Source organism: Notolepis coatsorum, assembly GCF_963971535.1.
Source record: "Notolepis coatsorum genome assembly, chromosome: 8".
In the NCBI taxonomy this organism is placed as follows: domain Eukaryota; kingdom Metazoa; phylum Chordata; class Actinopteri; order Aulopiformes; family Paralepididae; genus Notolepis; species Notolepis coatsorum.
Genome location: NC_140172.1, coordinates 35,175,186 through 35,190,152, shown reverse-complemented (window position 1 = coordinate 35,190,152; position 14,967 = coordinate 35,175,186). Strand labels below are relative to the sequence as shown.

At 43.1% G+C, this 14,967-nt stretch overlaps 1 protein-coding gene across 1 annotated transcript in view; it reads right to left on the bottom strand.

Moving 5' to 3' along the window:
• Positions 1-14,967, bottom strand: part of LOC311233750 (heat shock 70 kDa protein 4-like) — a 44,992-nt gene that overhangs the window by 11,310 nt on the left and 18,715 nt on the right. Inside the window, exons 8-12 of the mRNA XM_084320757.1 lie at positions 10,520-10,596; positions 6,622-6,773; positions 5,890-5,996; positions 4,523-4,656; positions 2,791-2,972 (exon numbers count right to left, since the gene is read on the bottom strand). Coding sequence (XP_084176883.1) covers positions 2,791-2,972; positions 4,523-4,656; positions 5,890-5,996; positions 6,622-6,773; positions 10,520-10,596 — 652 coding nt within the window. The remainder of the gene's footprint in view (positions 1-2,790; positions 2,973-4,522; positions 4,657-5,889; positions 5,997-6,621; positions 6,774-10,519; positions 10,597-14,967) is intronic.

Below are 14,967 nucleotides of genomic sequence, written 5' to 3'. Positions count from 1 at the left end.
GTCTTGATTCTTCTGGCACACGTCGGCAGCCTTCGACACGGTCAACCATCAGATCCTCCTCGCATCCCTCGCAGGAATGGGGGTGACTGGCTCTGCGCTGGCATGGCTGACATCCTACCTCGACGACCGCTCCTACCAAGTGTCATGGAGAGGAACCCTGTCGACCGCCTTCGGATGGGTGTCCCCCAGGGCTCGGTCCTTCGACCCCTCCACTTTTCCCTCTACACCAAACCTCTGGGTAACATTATCACGTCTCATGCCTTCTCGTATCATTGCTATGCCGATGATACCCAACTCTTCCTCTCCTTTCCTCCCTCAGATATCCTCGTCTCTGAGCGGATCTCGGCCTGTCTGTCTGACATCTCCGCCTGGATGACGACCTGCTGGCCAAATTGTCCCCGCTGATCAACCTTTCCATCACAGTGAAAATGTAGCCCATGGCCTCGTCCCCGACCGCCAAGAACCTTGGTGTAATCCTTGATGACCGGCTGAACTTCTCTGCTCACATCGCTGCAACGACCAAGACCTGCAGATTCCTCCTGAGCAATGTCAGAAAGATCTGCCCCTTCCTGACAAAAGAAGCCACTCAACTCCTTGTCCAAACAACTGTCATGTCTCGCCTCGAATACTGCAATGCACTGCTCGCTGGTCTACCGACCACCACCACCAAGCCTCTTCAACTCATCCAGAACGCAGCCACCAGTTTGATCTCCAACCTACCAAAATTAGCCCATGTTACCCCACTTCTCAGGGACCTGCACTGGTAAATGGTAAATGGCTGCTTTTTTATATAGCGCTTTTATCCAAAGCGCTTTACAATTTGTTACTCACATTTTTACCCATTCACTCACACATTCACACACCGACAGCGAAGGCGACCATGCAAGGTGCCAACCTGCTCATCGGGAGCAATTAGGGGGTTAAGTGTCTTGCTCAAGGACACATCGACACGCTGCCCGGGAGGAGCAGGAATCTAACCGGGAACCTCCGGATTGCCAGACGACTGCTCTACTTCCCGAGCCACTGTCGCCCCATCGCCGCACGAATCCGCTTCAAGGTCCTCGACCTGGCATATTGCGAGGCGAAGGGAACCGCTCCTGCCTACCTCCGGTCAATGCTACACACCCTCAAGACCCCTCCACTCTACATCCTCTGGCCTCCTCAGACCCACTCCTATCCGGCTCCGGGAGGGTCATCAAAGAGAAGCCGCCTATTCTCGGTCCACAATGGTGAATGAATGAATGAATTGCCCACCAGTTAGGACAGCCGAATCCCGAACAATCCTTTGCTCTCGACTAAAAACACACTTCAATCAATATCCGACTTTTTTTTTGACCTTCTTACGGTCCTATACTACCATGCACTCCTCCTACTATACTAATATGTCTCTGTACTCAATACTGCAGCACACACGTTTCAGCACCGTTTGATTATTGTTACTCAGCTGAAAGAGTTGTACCCTTCCTGCTGACTTGTCGTACAGAACTTGCAAGCTAAATGACCAAATGTAAATGTAATAGTAATATACAATGTACAGGTGATTAAACTGGGTATAAAATATATAAATTAGTACTACTGGGTGTAATGCTAATAAGATATATGTACACAGTTGTAAGAGACGCATCAAATTAACAATGTGTTACTGTATGCACCTAAATTAGATGAATCTGATGAAAATATTATTGAGTAAAAGGTCTATAGATAGTATATGGAAATAGTTCAACACGGCATCAGTTTTCAACATCAGTAATTCTTCTATATTATTTACCCTGCCTGCAGTCACACTTACTGCTTTACTAATTCAGTCAGAATTATTAGCCATCATTTCGAAGAAGAAACAGGCGGAGAGGCGTTTGTTTTAAGAACTACAGATGGTGGTGAATTCATCCAAACAAATCGCCACGTAAGCAGCAAACAGGTGTTAAGAAAGTCAAGGCGTGGATCCTCCTGAAGCTGAGCTTGTTAAAATATTGACATGACAAATTGTCCAACAGGGTGTGGACAGGTACTGTAAAAGTGAACATTGTGCCTAAATAGAAAGCAAACAACCCAAGATAAAGAACAACCCAACTATAGCACACATGACCTAACTGCGGTAATCTGTCTTGGTTACTGGTTGCATAATATGGTCCAAGAATCTACACTAGTGTTATTATGTGACATTATTACTTTGTAATAAAATAAATGATAAAAAAGAGAATATTCACAGCTTAAATGCCAACGTGATAAAATAGATTAACACACAGGATATGTAAGATATAGCGTGTGCTGATCAATGATCAATGAATGCTTATGAATGTGTTGGGATATAATGAATGTCTGCACTGAGCAGCTGACCTACAATAATACTGCTGGTATGGTAAATGGTAAATGGCTGCTTTTTTATATAGCGCTTTTATCCAAAGCGCTTTACAATTTGTTACTTTTACTACATTTGACCCATTCACTCACACATTCACACACCGACGGTGGAGGCGACCATGCAAGGTGCCAACCTACTCATCAGGAGCAATTAGGGGTTAAGTGTCTTGCTCAAGGACACATCGACACGGTGCCCGGGAGGAGCGGGCATCGAACCGGGAACCTCCGGATTGCCAGACGACTGCTCTACCTCCCGAGCCACTGTCGCCCCTGGTATCAAATTAGAACATACATGTAACTCCAGGTCAGTTGCATTGTAGTGGCCACTGGTCATGCAAGCACACACGGAGACGTTTATTCAATGTTAAAAACTAAGGAGAGGAACCTCTGTGAAAGAAATGGTACCACGAGAACAACCCTGATGCACACCTCGTCCTCCTTCCCGGTCTGGTCCGTCTCCATGGGTTCTTCTCCTTCACCCGCTTTGAGGACCTCTACTAGTGAGGCGCTGGACACGCTGAACACCCCGTGGACGTTGACCCGTACTTTGACCTTGACCTTTGCACTCTCGCCTGATGCCTGGGGGACAACATTCTGGATCATGAAGTGGCCTGTGTGGCAGAGTGAAAGGTCAAAGGTTAGAATACATGACAAGTACGTTACAAGTTAAGATATCTAAGGTAAGGGTGTCATGGCGCTACGAGTGAACAGACAGAATAGAAGACAGGAAGTACTACTGATTGCATAGGAAGTGTTAGTTGTTATTTAGTACCCCCTTCTACACTGACGAACAACGAAAGAGTTGTACCCTTCCTGCTGACCTGTTGTACAGAACTTGTAAGTCGTTTTGGATAAAAGCCCCAGCTAAATGACTAAATGTAAATGCACATGTATTTACAGTATATCCTGTCTATTGCATACAGTGTCGGCAGGATGTGGCCATGACATAATGATGGTAAAACTGAGGTAAAGTCTTGTTTTTTTTGGGAGTGCCATCTTTTGTATGTCTACATGGATTATTTGTGACTTGAAGAAATGTAAAATGTATCAACAGTAAAAAATTAAATAAAAAATAGTTATAAACTTGTTGAGTGACATGTTAGAAGGTAAGGCGTAGGGCGGGATGTTGAGGTCGCTATAGTAGTAGTTACCTATAGTGGGGTTGGGATAGGGTAGCTCTTTGAGGTCGCTATAGTAGTGGTTACCTATAGTGGGGTTGGGATAGGGTAGCTCTTTGAGGTCGCTATAGTAGTGGTTACCTATAGTGGGGTTGGGATAGGGTAGCTCTTTGAGGTCGCTATAGTAGTGGTTACCTATAGTGGGGTTGGGATAGGGTAGCTCTTTGAGGTCGCTTTAGTAGTAGTTACCTATAGTGGGGTTGGGATAGGGTAGCTCTTTGAGGTCGCTATAGTAGTGTTTACCTATAGTGGGGTTGGGATAGGGTAGCTCTTTGAGGTCGCTATAGTAGTAGTTACCTATAGTGGGGTTGGGATAGGGTAGTTGAGGTCGCTATAGTAGTAGTTACCTATAGTGGGGTTGGGATAGGGTAGCTCTTTGAGGTCGCTATAGTAGTGTTTACCTATAGTGGGGTTGGGATAGGGTAGTTGAGGTCGCTATAGTAGTAGTTACCTATAGTGGGGTTGGGATAGGGTAGCTCTTTGAGGTCGCTATAGTAGTGTTTACCTATAGTGGGGTTGGGATAGGGTAGCTCTTTGAGGTCGCTATAATAGTGTTTACCTATAGTGGGGTTGGGATAGGGTAGCTCTTTGAGGTTGTTATAGTAGTGGTTACCTATAGTGGGGTTGGGATAGGGTAGTTGAGGTCGCTATAGTAGTAGTTACCTATAGTGGGGTTGGGATAGGGTAGCTCTTTGAGGTCGCTATAGTAGTGTTTACCTATAGTGGGGTTGGGATAGGGTAGTTGAGGTCGCTATAGTAGTAGTTACCTATAGTGGGGTTGGGATAGGGTAGCTCTTTGAGGTTGTTATAGTAGTGGTTACCTATAGTGGGGTTGGGATAGGGTAGCTCTTTGAGGTCGCTATAGTAGTGTTTACCTATAGTGGGGTTGGGATAGGGTAGCTCTTTGAGGTTGTTATAGTAGTAGTTACCTATAGTGGGGTTGGGATAGGGTAGCTCTTTGAGGTCGCTATAGTAGTGTTTACCTATAGTGGGGTTGGGATAGGGTAGCTCTTTGAGGTTGTTATAGTACCCCTCCAGGGAGAAGGGCTCTCTCCGGTAGAAGGTCAACACTTTGGAGAAGGGGGCCGCGTGGTTCTTTGGGAACACCTCGCAATCACTGCAATAAGAAAAGAAAATCAATGTGGTCAATATGGACTCTTGTCGGACAACCTCTGTTGTATACCTGACTATTAATCTAAAATCCATTCACCACACCATGGTACAGTACAAGAAAAGAACATTTTCAAACTTAATTTCATTACAAAACATAAGGGGGCACAGATACAATTTTTTCACTGCTGATGCAGCCACTAAGTGCTAATCTTGAAGTATTGTCTGATGCAGAGTGATCACTTGGTCTCTTCAGTTGGCCTCGACGGAAAAGTAAAATGAGGAAACTGCCCCCCCCTTCGTCAGTCTAAAGTAATGGGGTGCAGTTACACAGGGAGAGACGATAGGGGGCGGTATCTTCCAAATTGAGCTCAGAGAGAGTCTGCAACACTAACCTGAGGCTCGATTGATGAAATATGAATTCAAATCGCCAATAAAAAAAGAATACGACAAACAAACGCTATATAGCGTTGGCGGGCACTCAAAGGTCGGCATGAACTAACGACAAAAAGCGTGGCTGGCATTCAAAGTGTTAATATCAGGGAATTTTTTCACATACGAATACTTTATATTGACCTTATATACGACACCAGTAGCATCATTTTCTTTTTAATCTTTTCCCCCCCTTCTTTTTCCATTTTTCTCCCCTCCCAATGTTAGTCATTATGCCAATTCCCAATCCCCTTCCTGGTCGTTGCGCACTCTACCCCCTACCGTCGGTCTGGGAGGGCGGAGACTATCACATGCTCCCACCGACACATGTGTACCCAGCCCACCACTTCTTTTCACCTGGCAGCGCGGACTGTCACTGGGAGAGTGTAACGTGTGGAAGGTCACACTACCTCCCTCCAGATCCTTCCCTCGCTGTGCAGGCGCCCCGACCGAAATGTAGGAGTCGCTGTTTACAACGACCCAAACCCACCCACCGGCTTCCCTCCCGCTGACTCTGCCAATCGAGCCAGTATGACGGCCGGCCAAGCCGGAGGCAACGCCGACAGCCGGATTCGATACCAGTGTCCCTTGTGTTGGTGACGAGCGCTTAGTCCGCTGCGCCACCCAGCCGTCCTACATTTGACATTTTAAAAGAATATGACACCTACAAGATGATCACTGGCATCAAAGTAAAACTCACTGCTGAATATTTTTGAAGACTTGAGCTATTATAAGAGCTTGGGGAATACTTCAATTTAAGGGGGTGGAAATCATCCATTATTCATCCATATTGAAAAAGGGATCCTACCTCAGTCCCTCCTCTGCGGCCGAGTTCCATTTTAGGGAGATGGGATAAGGAACGACATCTGTGATGGAGAACTCTCTGACTTTGAAGGCTGGCGACAGGATAGCACACTGAGGAGGAGGAGGAGGAGGGGGGGGGGATGAAGACAAGATGGACCAATATTTATAAAACAGCGACCGTTTCTATTCTGCTCAGCCGATTGTCCCAAACGTACGGACTCAAAACAATACCGTAATGCAGTTAAAGTTACATTATGTGCAAATAGTGACATTGCAAATCATTCAATTGAACAGCCATGTGATGATGAATGCCGTTTATTCCTGTGAATAACACTGACACTGTGAATCCAGCGACAGTAACATTCTGGACCCACAGTTATTTACTCTGTGAGCGTTTGAGTGGACAAACAGCGAAGGTATACAAGTGGATGAAAGTGTAGTGTTCCCTCTCTATAAGTTGGCAAGATGGGAGTGTCCTACAGGTCCAGAGGCCGACCGAGAACCCAAAGGTCACTGGTTCCATCCCCGCAGGAGCCGAGGGAACTGTCAGCTTGCAACTGGAGGGCATTACATGTCATGGTGTCCCCAAACTACTTGGACATTAAATATTCAGAGGAGGAGGAGGATATGCGGAATGGCAATCTGACAATAAAGTAGTCTTCTAATCTACGTCTCCTTCCTCTGTGTTCCTCTATGCTGTGTGTTAAGTCATGATGCACTTTGCCGTCCGCTGTACCTGCAGGGCGCATCCTCTGGCTACGGCCTCATCTGCATTCAGAGTGGTGTTCAGCTCTTTGCCGAAGAATTTGCCAACTCGCTCTTTGATGGCAGGCATCCTGGAGGCCCCGCCCACGATCTCCACTGCATAGATATCTTCCTTCCTCAGTTCTGGACAATGGAAAGGTGGAAACAGGAAGCAGGAGGGTGATATACAGTAGTGGCACAGGTCAAAGTTTCACTTCCATGACCAAAAGGCCCATTCACACTCAAGAAGTTAATTGACCCATCTCCAACACTGCCCTCTTTTCTTGATCCTCCAATTACAACTGTTGCTTCCCTCGGACAGAGTTATTTTTTTTTAAATGTTTTCAGAACTTAACCTCTTAAGCCTGAGAAGTGGCAAATATTCATGGAAGCCAAGCTTCCCCAAAAATATGACCAGTACATTTTTTTTTCATCTCTGTGTTATAATAATTGTCTCCCTCCTGGAGAAATGAACCAAACAAGCAAAACTGTGCCCACTCTCTATAACACTCACTGCACTGACTAGCTGCAGGCAGCTGAGGGAGCCCAGGTACACTGCTGGTAGCATTATTTTGATTGACATTGAAACCAGGCTTGGATGCCATTTTCTGGCTTCCCTTAAAAAATAATTAGCCAATAAGATTCAAGGCCAAGCTTAATTCAATGGGGTTGGTCTTAACGGCCCACCGTCCTGGTGAACTGGGGATTCCAGGTGAGACTGGCTTCAGCCTGCCCCAGAAGTTCAAGACCAATCAAATCACATTAAAAGCTAAACCTAAACGTGACAACGTCATCGCCTCGTTCAAAGTGTCTAGCTAGCTAGCCAGTTTTGAACAATCAAGTTAATATTAATGGAAGGTAACAGATCTGTTGAGTATCTATTAGTAAATGATTTCACAAAATAAAAATGTGAACAACAATTGCTAATCAAAGCAAAAGGAAGGCTGACACCACAATTGTTCATTGTTCAGGCAAGGCACAACATACTTTTAATGTCAACAACTGAATGGCTAACTGGTTCGGCTAACAGCACCACTGGATATTCGGATCTACTGTTTTATGACAGTTATTGACTGTTTTGCCAACATGAAAGAGCGAAGGATGTCATTCCTCTACAAATAGGATGGGGTGAGTGATTCCTTTTTTAATTTAAAACACACACACACACACACACACACACACACACACACACACACACACACACACACACACACACACACACACACACACACACACACACACACACACACACACACACACACACACACACACACACACACACACACACACACACACACACACACACACACACACACACACACACACACACACACACACCACACACACACACACACACATGTCACACACACCTGTTGAGCCATCTTCGCTCATGCAAGATGATATTAATAATGTGTTGTGTTCTCATCAAGATGATAATATTGTGTTGTGTGCCTGAATGTCAACAATATTTATTCTAGCAATCTATTAGCTTACGTTACGTTAGTAGCCCAAAATCAGTCAATTACCGGTGCTAGCTGGCTAAATAGCTAACGTTAGTTAGCTCCTGTCAAAACAAATGGTTTGGTATGACCGTCAAGTTACCGGTATTTATATTTGACATTAGCTATTTATGGGTAGAATATTCTGATTCTAGCTCACTAGATCAGTCACATTAAACCGTTTACTTTTTATAGCTTGCAGTAGCTAACGTTACTGTTAAAAGGGAATGGGGGATGTTATATAAACCCCCCCCCCCCCCCCCCCCCCCCCCCCGGTGGTGTGTGCAGTTGGTACGTCCCAGGGGTTTTTGTCTTGGGGAAGAGTGGGGGCGTGGCCTGTCAGAAGTGGCCTGTCTGCGCGCCTGTCAGAAGTGGCCTGTCTGCGCGCCTGTCAGAAGTGGCCTGTCTGCGCGCCTGTCAGAAGTGGCCTGTCTGCGCGCCTGTGAGAAGTCGGTGGTTGTGTTTTTGGAGTGGAGGAGAGAAATAAAGGAAACCCCGTTTTGTTGATGATCACCTATCAAGTCTCCAATCATCCAATTCAACCCTCCCCTGTCACGGACGCTGTTTCTTGCCTCCCACAAGCCGGCTGCAATGTGGACTAAGTCATACATGGCACAAGTCCCCTCCGGTACTTGAGGTAACAGCAGTCGCATCTTTTCACCTGCGCAGCTCGATCTCTCAGTGGCGAGGAGTAACGCGTGGGAGGCTCACGCTGCCCCCGACACTTCCTGATTCTACTGCGCAGGCGCACCAACCGACCTGTAGGAGTCCCTGTCCACAACGCCCGATCCCCACCCTTCAATTTCCCTCCCCGTAATACGGCCAATGTGTATTACTGTGGACGACCAGCTAAACTGAAAGCAAATGTGGAGCGCTGGGCTCGAACTGACGAGCCCAGCGTCTCCAGCATTTCGTGGCAAGTGCCTTGCCCACTACGCCACGTAGCCGCCCTTCCTTGGTTACAATAGCTATGATGCTCATCAGGTTTGCACAGTTGACAGTCTGTTGACACGCTCTAGTCTCCTGGCTTGTTATTTCACGTACCGTCGGCGCCTACCGTCTGAACGTAATATTAGTGGTTTTGACACCGCAACGTTTAACGCATTATCAAAACATAGGTTGTGGCATCCTCTGGCATTTTAACCACGCGACGCCACTGAGCCCGAGGTCCAGTACTGGACCGCAAATGACATCACACCATAAATCCATCTCCAGAATGTATGAATTAATGTTGCGTTTTTTTCTTTTCTTCAAATGTAGCCAAGCGTAAAGACCCTAACCCTGTCAAAACAGCAGTCAAAGTGTATATTTTCAGCATTACGTTTGTTTACCAATGATTTTAACTATTATTGGTGAAATATACGATTATAGAAATCTCAGGGCATTCAGTCGGAAACCGGCGCATATTGACGGGAGGAAGTGGCGCAGCCAAAAGTGAGTGTAGCCTTTTGAAGGAAGAGACCCAGGGCTTTCGAATTTCGAAAAACTACACTACCCAGCTCACACCAGCCCCTGTCAATCATCTGACTTCTGGATTAACTTTTAGTTATCTCCCACAAACCTAAACGTTATTGCCATCAAACAGAACACAGTTAGTTCCTCTACATTTCTGTGAACGTCTTGCAAAAAACGGCTTTGCAATCTGATGAAAAATGGCAGAGAAATTTGTAACTGTACTTACAGTAGATTTCATTAACGGTGAAGTGGAATTATGCAAATTGACAAGTCATAAAATAAAAAGCAAACGTATGCTAGGGATGGGCAAAACTCACAGAGTCACTATTCGATAGTCACTGGGAACTATTCCATTATTAATGATGCTTGAAATGTGTGAACTTAGTGAAACAATATGGCAAACATACAGACGTGCTCTTTGTAGGACATTGTAGGTGCCGGTAAAAACGAGGGAAAATATATTCTTTTAGACAGAATTATATTTGCATAAACAAATAGATTTTATTTATAATTGAATGAATAGAAAAATCGATGCCCATCCCCAATTTATGCTATACATTAAGAGTGCAAAAAAAGAAAAAGGAAATATATACAGTATAATTATGTTCAGTTTGAAAGGAGCTCGAATGGTTAAATAATATTAAAGAAAGACATTTAAAAGATGTGTCAACAGACTTTGCTGTACATCAAATGGCTTCAACTGCAGACCATAGAGGTGCAGCAGCACAACATAGAGCCAACTAATCCATTGTAAAAATAGTTGCCAACCCCAAGGGGAGTTTGCCTCATCAAAACACATGACTTGACTGTGTGCGTGCGTGCATGCGTGCATGCGTGTGTGTGTGTGTGTAGGTGTGTGTAGGTGTGTAGGTGTGTGTGTGTGTACATGAATGTGGGGATACTCCAGTAGCTATTAAAAGTCGTGTGTATACTCACTGGCTTGTTCCATGACGCTGCGGAGGGGAGCCTCCACCTTGGCCAGCAGCCCTGCAGACATCTCCTCAAACTGGCCCCTGGAAGCACACGCTCATAGAGTATTAATAGAAACCGATGCAACACACAAGCGGACGCGTGCGCACAGAGGGCAAAGAGGGCAAGAGAGACATTGAGAAAAAGAGGTGTGGACAGACACACAGATGCTTGGCACTTACGTCATGAAATCACACAGTGAACAAAGACCACCACAAGATTTAGACCACACTTTAGAACACAATTGCATGTTTTTTTTGTGTGGTGGTTTTCACAGCTTCTTCACACACTGTACACATTCAAAAAGGTGCAAAACCACGAAATGCTAGCCATTGAAATGTTCACAGTGTTACCAGGGACAGTGTGGAGCCACAGCAATGTCGTCAATGAGGCAGGTATGAGGATATCTGTCCATGTCCATCTGTCCAAATTGATAAACAAGAGATGCACGCTTCCTGAAATGTGATGCGATTTGATAGTAGTCAATTAAATACCCTGGCAGATTCATGTATTTATCCGAGTCAAGTTGTGAATTTATTTTTGTTCGAGGGAAGAAAAATATCATCTTCAGATTAAACCAGCCATTTAGAACTGACTCCCAACACATGACGTCATACTTGGATAGCAACAGTGAAGACATTCCTACTAGGAGCAGGAACACTGCCTACTTAACCCTCTCACTGCCACACTACCAAATGGTTAACCCTTTTACTGCGACAATACAGAAGGTTAACCCTGTAGTGTGATAGTGAAAGGTTAACCTTATGTAGTGTGGTAGTGAAAGGGTTAATGTGGTTGTCACTTGCTGGCCAATTTGCACCGCTGGAACTCATCAACATGGAACTCAACATGTTTATATTTTAACCCTAACGATAACCTGTGTCACATCCCCCCGCCTAACCTAAAATAGTACAATTTTATTATTATAACAAAAGATATATATATAAAAAATGTTGTAACCTGGCCCAATTTGTACCATTTAGTTGACTTTTTGAGGATCGATCAGGAATTCAAGGGGGGAAAAGAGCTGTTATTATAAATAATAAATAAATGATGAACATGACATTAAGATGTATTTGATGGCGGTGGTATAAAACGAGGCACCCCAATTGAAAATGGTGATTTTGGCTGGATAGGAACATTTTGTTATATTATCATATTTTGCCTCTATAACTACTGCAGTTTCATAAAACATATAAAGTAATCGTCAAAAGAAACAATAAATATGAAATGTGCAGTGTAATGTAAACCAAGCTACTGAAAGAAACTGTCAAAATTACGTATTCCCTTTTAGGAAAAACACTTTTCTCCTCACCTTAACTTGTACATACTAATACCGTCACCAAAATTGACATGGTGCTTCTTAACAAAAATATCTGGTAATTTAGAGAAACACCTACATCTATTTTATGGGGTATTTGTGTGAAAACTTAAAAAAAAAAAAGGATTTTAAAGGATAGGTGTAATTGTTTTTTTTCCCTATTGCTTTTTGGCTAGCTACTGAACCAAATGGCTCGATTTTCCCCCCCTTCTTTAATCCATTATCATAGTTTTTCTACAAATGTTCATTATATGGAACTCAAACAGTTTGACACAGTTGACGGTAAGTGCAGGCAAACAGAAGAGAGGCATAAATACTCAGCGTTTCCTACATCACAGCTATTGCACACAATTATGATTCTCCAAACCGTTTTGGCTGTGATGCAAACATGAAGAAACAGGAACTTCCTGTTTTTTACTAAATGACTAATTACTAGGGATGCTCGATATTGGCTTTTTTACCGATACCGATATTCCGATATTGTCCAACTCTTAATTTCGATACCGATACCGATATCAACCGATACCGATATATGCAGGGTTTCCCCCCAAAAAAACTGAATAATTTCAGGTAATTAATAATTTCACTGGATGCATTCAAAAGGCTTTCTAAATGTAAGCATTATCTGTGCAAAATATGATAATTAAAAAAGTAAAAATTAACATTACATATCTCTTGTTGTTGAATTAAACCAACATGCATACTTTTGACAATAAATAAAATAAGAATTGGTTCTTACTTGCTTGCCTGGGTAAATAAAGGTTAAATAAATGTAAAAAAAAAAAAAAAAAAAATTCGATACCGATATTTTCCGATATCACATTTTACTGCCGATATCGGCCGATAATATCGGTCGGCCGATAATATCGGACATCCCTACTAATTACTCAAATGGTTAATGCCAGTGCTACAAAATGTACAACCATGTTTGGGAGGCACCCAAAAAGGTGTCAGACCACATCCAGTTTGCACTGCATAGCACCATTGACAGACCTAGCAATAAAATCCATTAATTTTTCATTTCTCCACCAAAGTTAACTTTATCCATGCCAAATTTTACTCAGTCCATATTTCAACTGCTTACATTTAGTCAATTTGATAAGAGTTTTGGTTCTCCCAACTGTCTTAACCTCTTAAGCCTGAGCGGTCCGGTACTGGACCGACAATGACATCACGCCATAAATCCATCCCTACAGAATGTATGAATGAATTAATGTTGCGTTTCTTTCCCAAATGTAGCCAAGAGTAAAGACCCTAACCCTGTCAAAACAGCAGTCAAAGTGTATATTTTCAGCACTAAGTTTGTTTGTTTACCAAGTGTTATTAGTAAGGCTGTCAAAGTTAACGCGGTATTAACGCGTTATCGCCCGATTCTATTAATGCCACAATTTTTTTTTTACTCACGATTAACTTACGTTTAAAAAAAATAAAATTTAACTAGACTTCACTCAGGTGTATTATTGATGCTCTCATTGATAATACCGGTATGTTTGTTTCTGAAGTGTGTGTGTATGCGTGTGCGTGCATGCGTGTGTGTGTGAGATATATAGAGAGAGGGGGGTGAGAGAGATGAGGAAGGGGCAAGAGTGTGAGAGAGAGAGGGGGGGGTGTGATTAATCAGCCCTTGTGTGGGTGAATGTAACAAGTTCCTAACGTTTTCTTTCCCCTATTATTTCATGCACACTTTATTCATTGTTTTAAATTATTATTTTCTTTTAAGTTATTTTGTGCATCACTCTGTTTTGAATTTGATGCAAATTTGCAATGCATGAGGGTCATCCTTTTGGCTGCATAAAACAAGCATTTGTTGACTCGCATGTTGATAAAAGTATTAAAACTTGGAACTTGAAAAAGATCTGTTTAAGGCAGAAAAAAAAAACTATTAATTTGCGATTAATCGCGAGTTAACTATGGACAATCATGCGATTAATAGAGTTAAATATTTTAATCGATTGACAGCACTAGTTATTAGTGAAATATTAGTTATTGAAATCTAGTCGGAAAAATGAGAGTATTGAAGCGAGGAAATTACGCCGCCATTTTGTTTGTAGTCCTATGAGGAGAGGAGACCCAGGACTTTCGGTGGGCTTTCGAATAATAAAAAAAACTACACTTCCTGGCTCACACCAGCCCCCGTCAATCATCTGACTTCTAGATAAATTTTTTTTATTTCTTAAGTATTTTGGGATCATATGCCACAAACCTGAACGTTATTGCCATAAAACAGAACGCAGTTAGTTTATCTTCTGCAAACGTCTAGTAAAAAACGACGTTGCAATCTGATGAAAAATGGCGGAGAAATTTACATTATAAAAAAGTAACTGTACTGATTTCATTCACGGTTTGTGAATCACACCTGGTGATACTAAATCCAGATTGACCTCTGCCATTGGAAAGGGGAGATTTGGCCCGATCCATAGATGTGTGACTTGGCCATAATAAGGTAATTTATAGGCCTGATATTCTATATTCTATAATCATATTTCAAATTGCATGTGTCCGGATGGCAGAATTCAGTACCGTCTCTATAAAATCTCCTGTTTAATCATCTTCCCTTTATTAATTTGCTCAGATTCTTTGTACACGTGATCTCAAGAAGGTGCTGAATGAGCTCAGTGGCCATTTTTCTTGTCCGACATTGGGAATACATTCCCTAAGATCCATAGATGTCCCTAGATACCAAGAACATGTAAATGGACCTTGTAGAAGTGAAGCAATCTTCCGTACAACTTAGGTATGTATTTTTAGGCGGATTTTCAGAAAATAGAGTTGTTAGGGCTCAACACATTGGGTGCCACGGCCCTTCCGGGAAGTGCGTAGGCCTTGCTGCCCATTAACCCCATGTAAGCGATCACGTTGTTTGTAGAGCTAAACCTATATTTTATATTATAGCTATGGATCTAATAACGCTGTCGATTGTCAGTGAGTTGCTTCTGGTCAACATGCAAAAAAACTGATTATTTTTTCATCCGTACATTTCCGTTTTATACCGTTTTGAATATGAATATAGTTTGGGTGCTTCCGAGTAATCCCAGGAAAGAGACACGAAAATAGCGTTTTAGTGGAATCCACTTATCACGTTGTCATTTTTCGC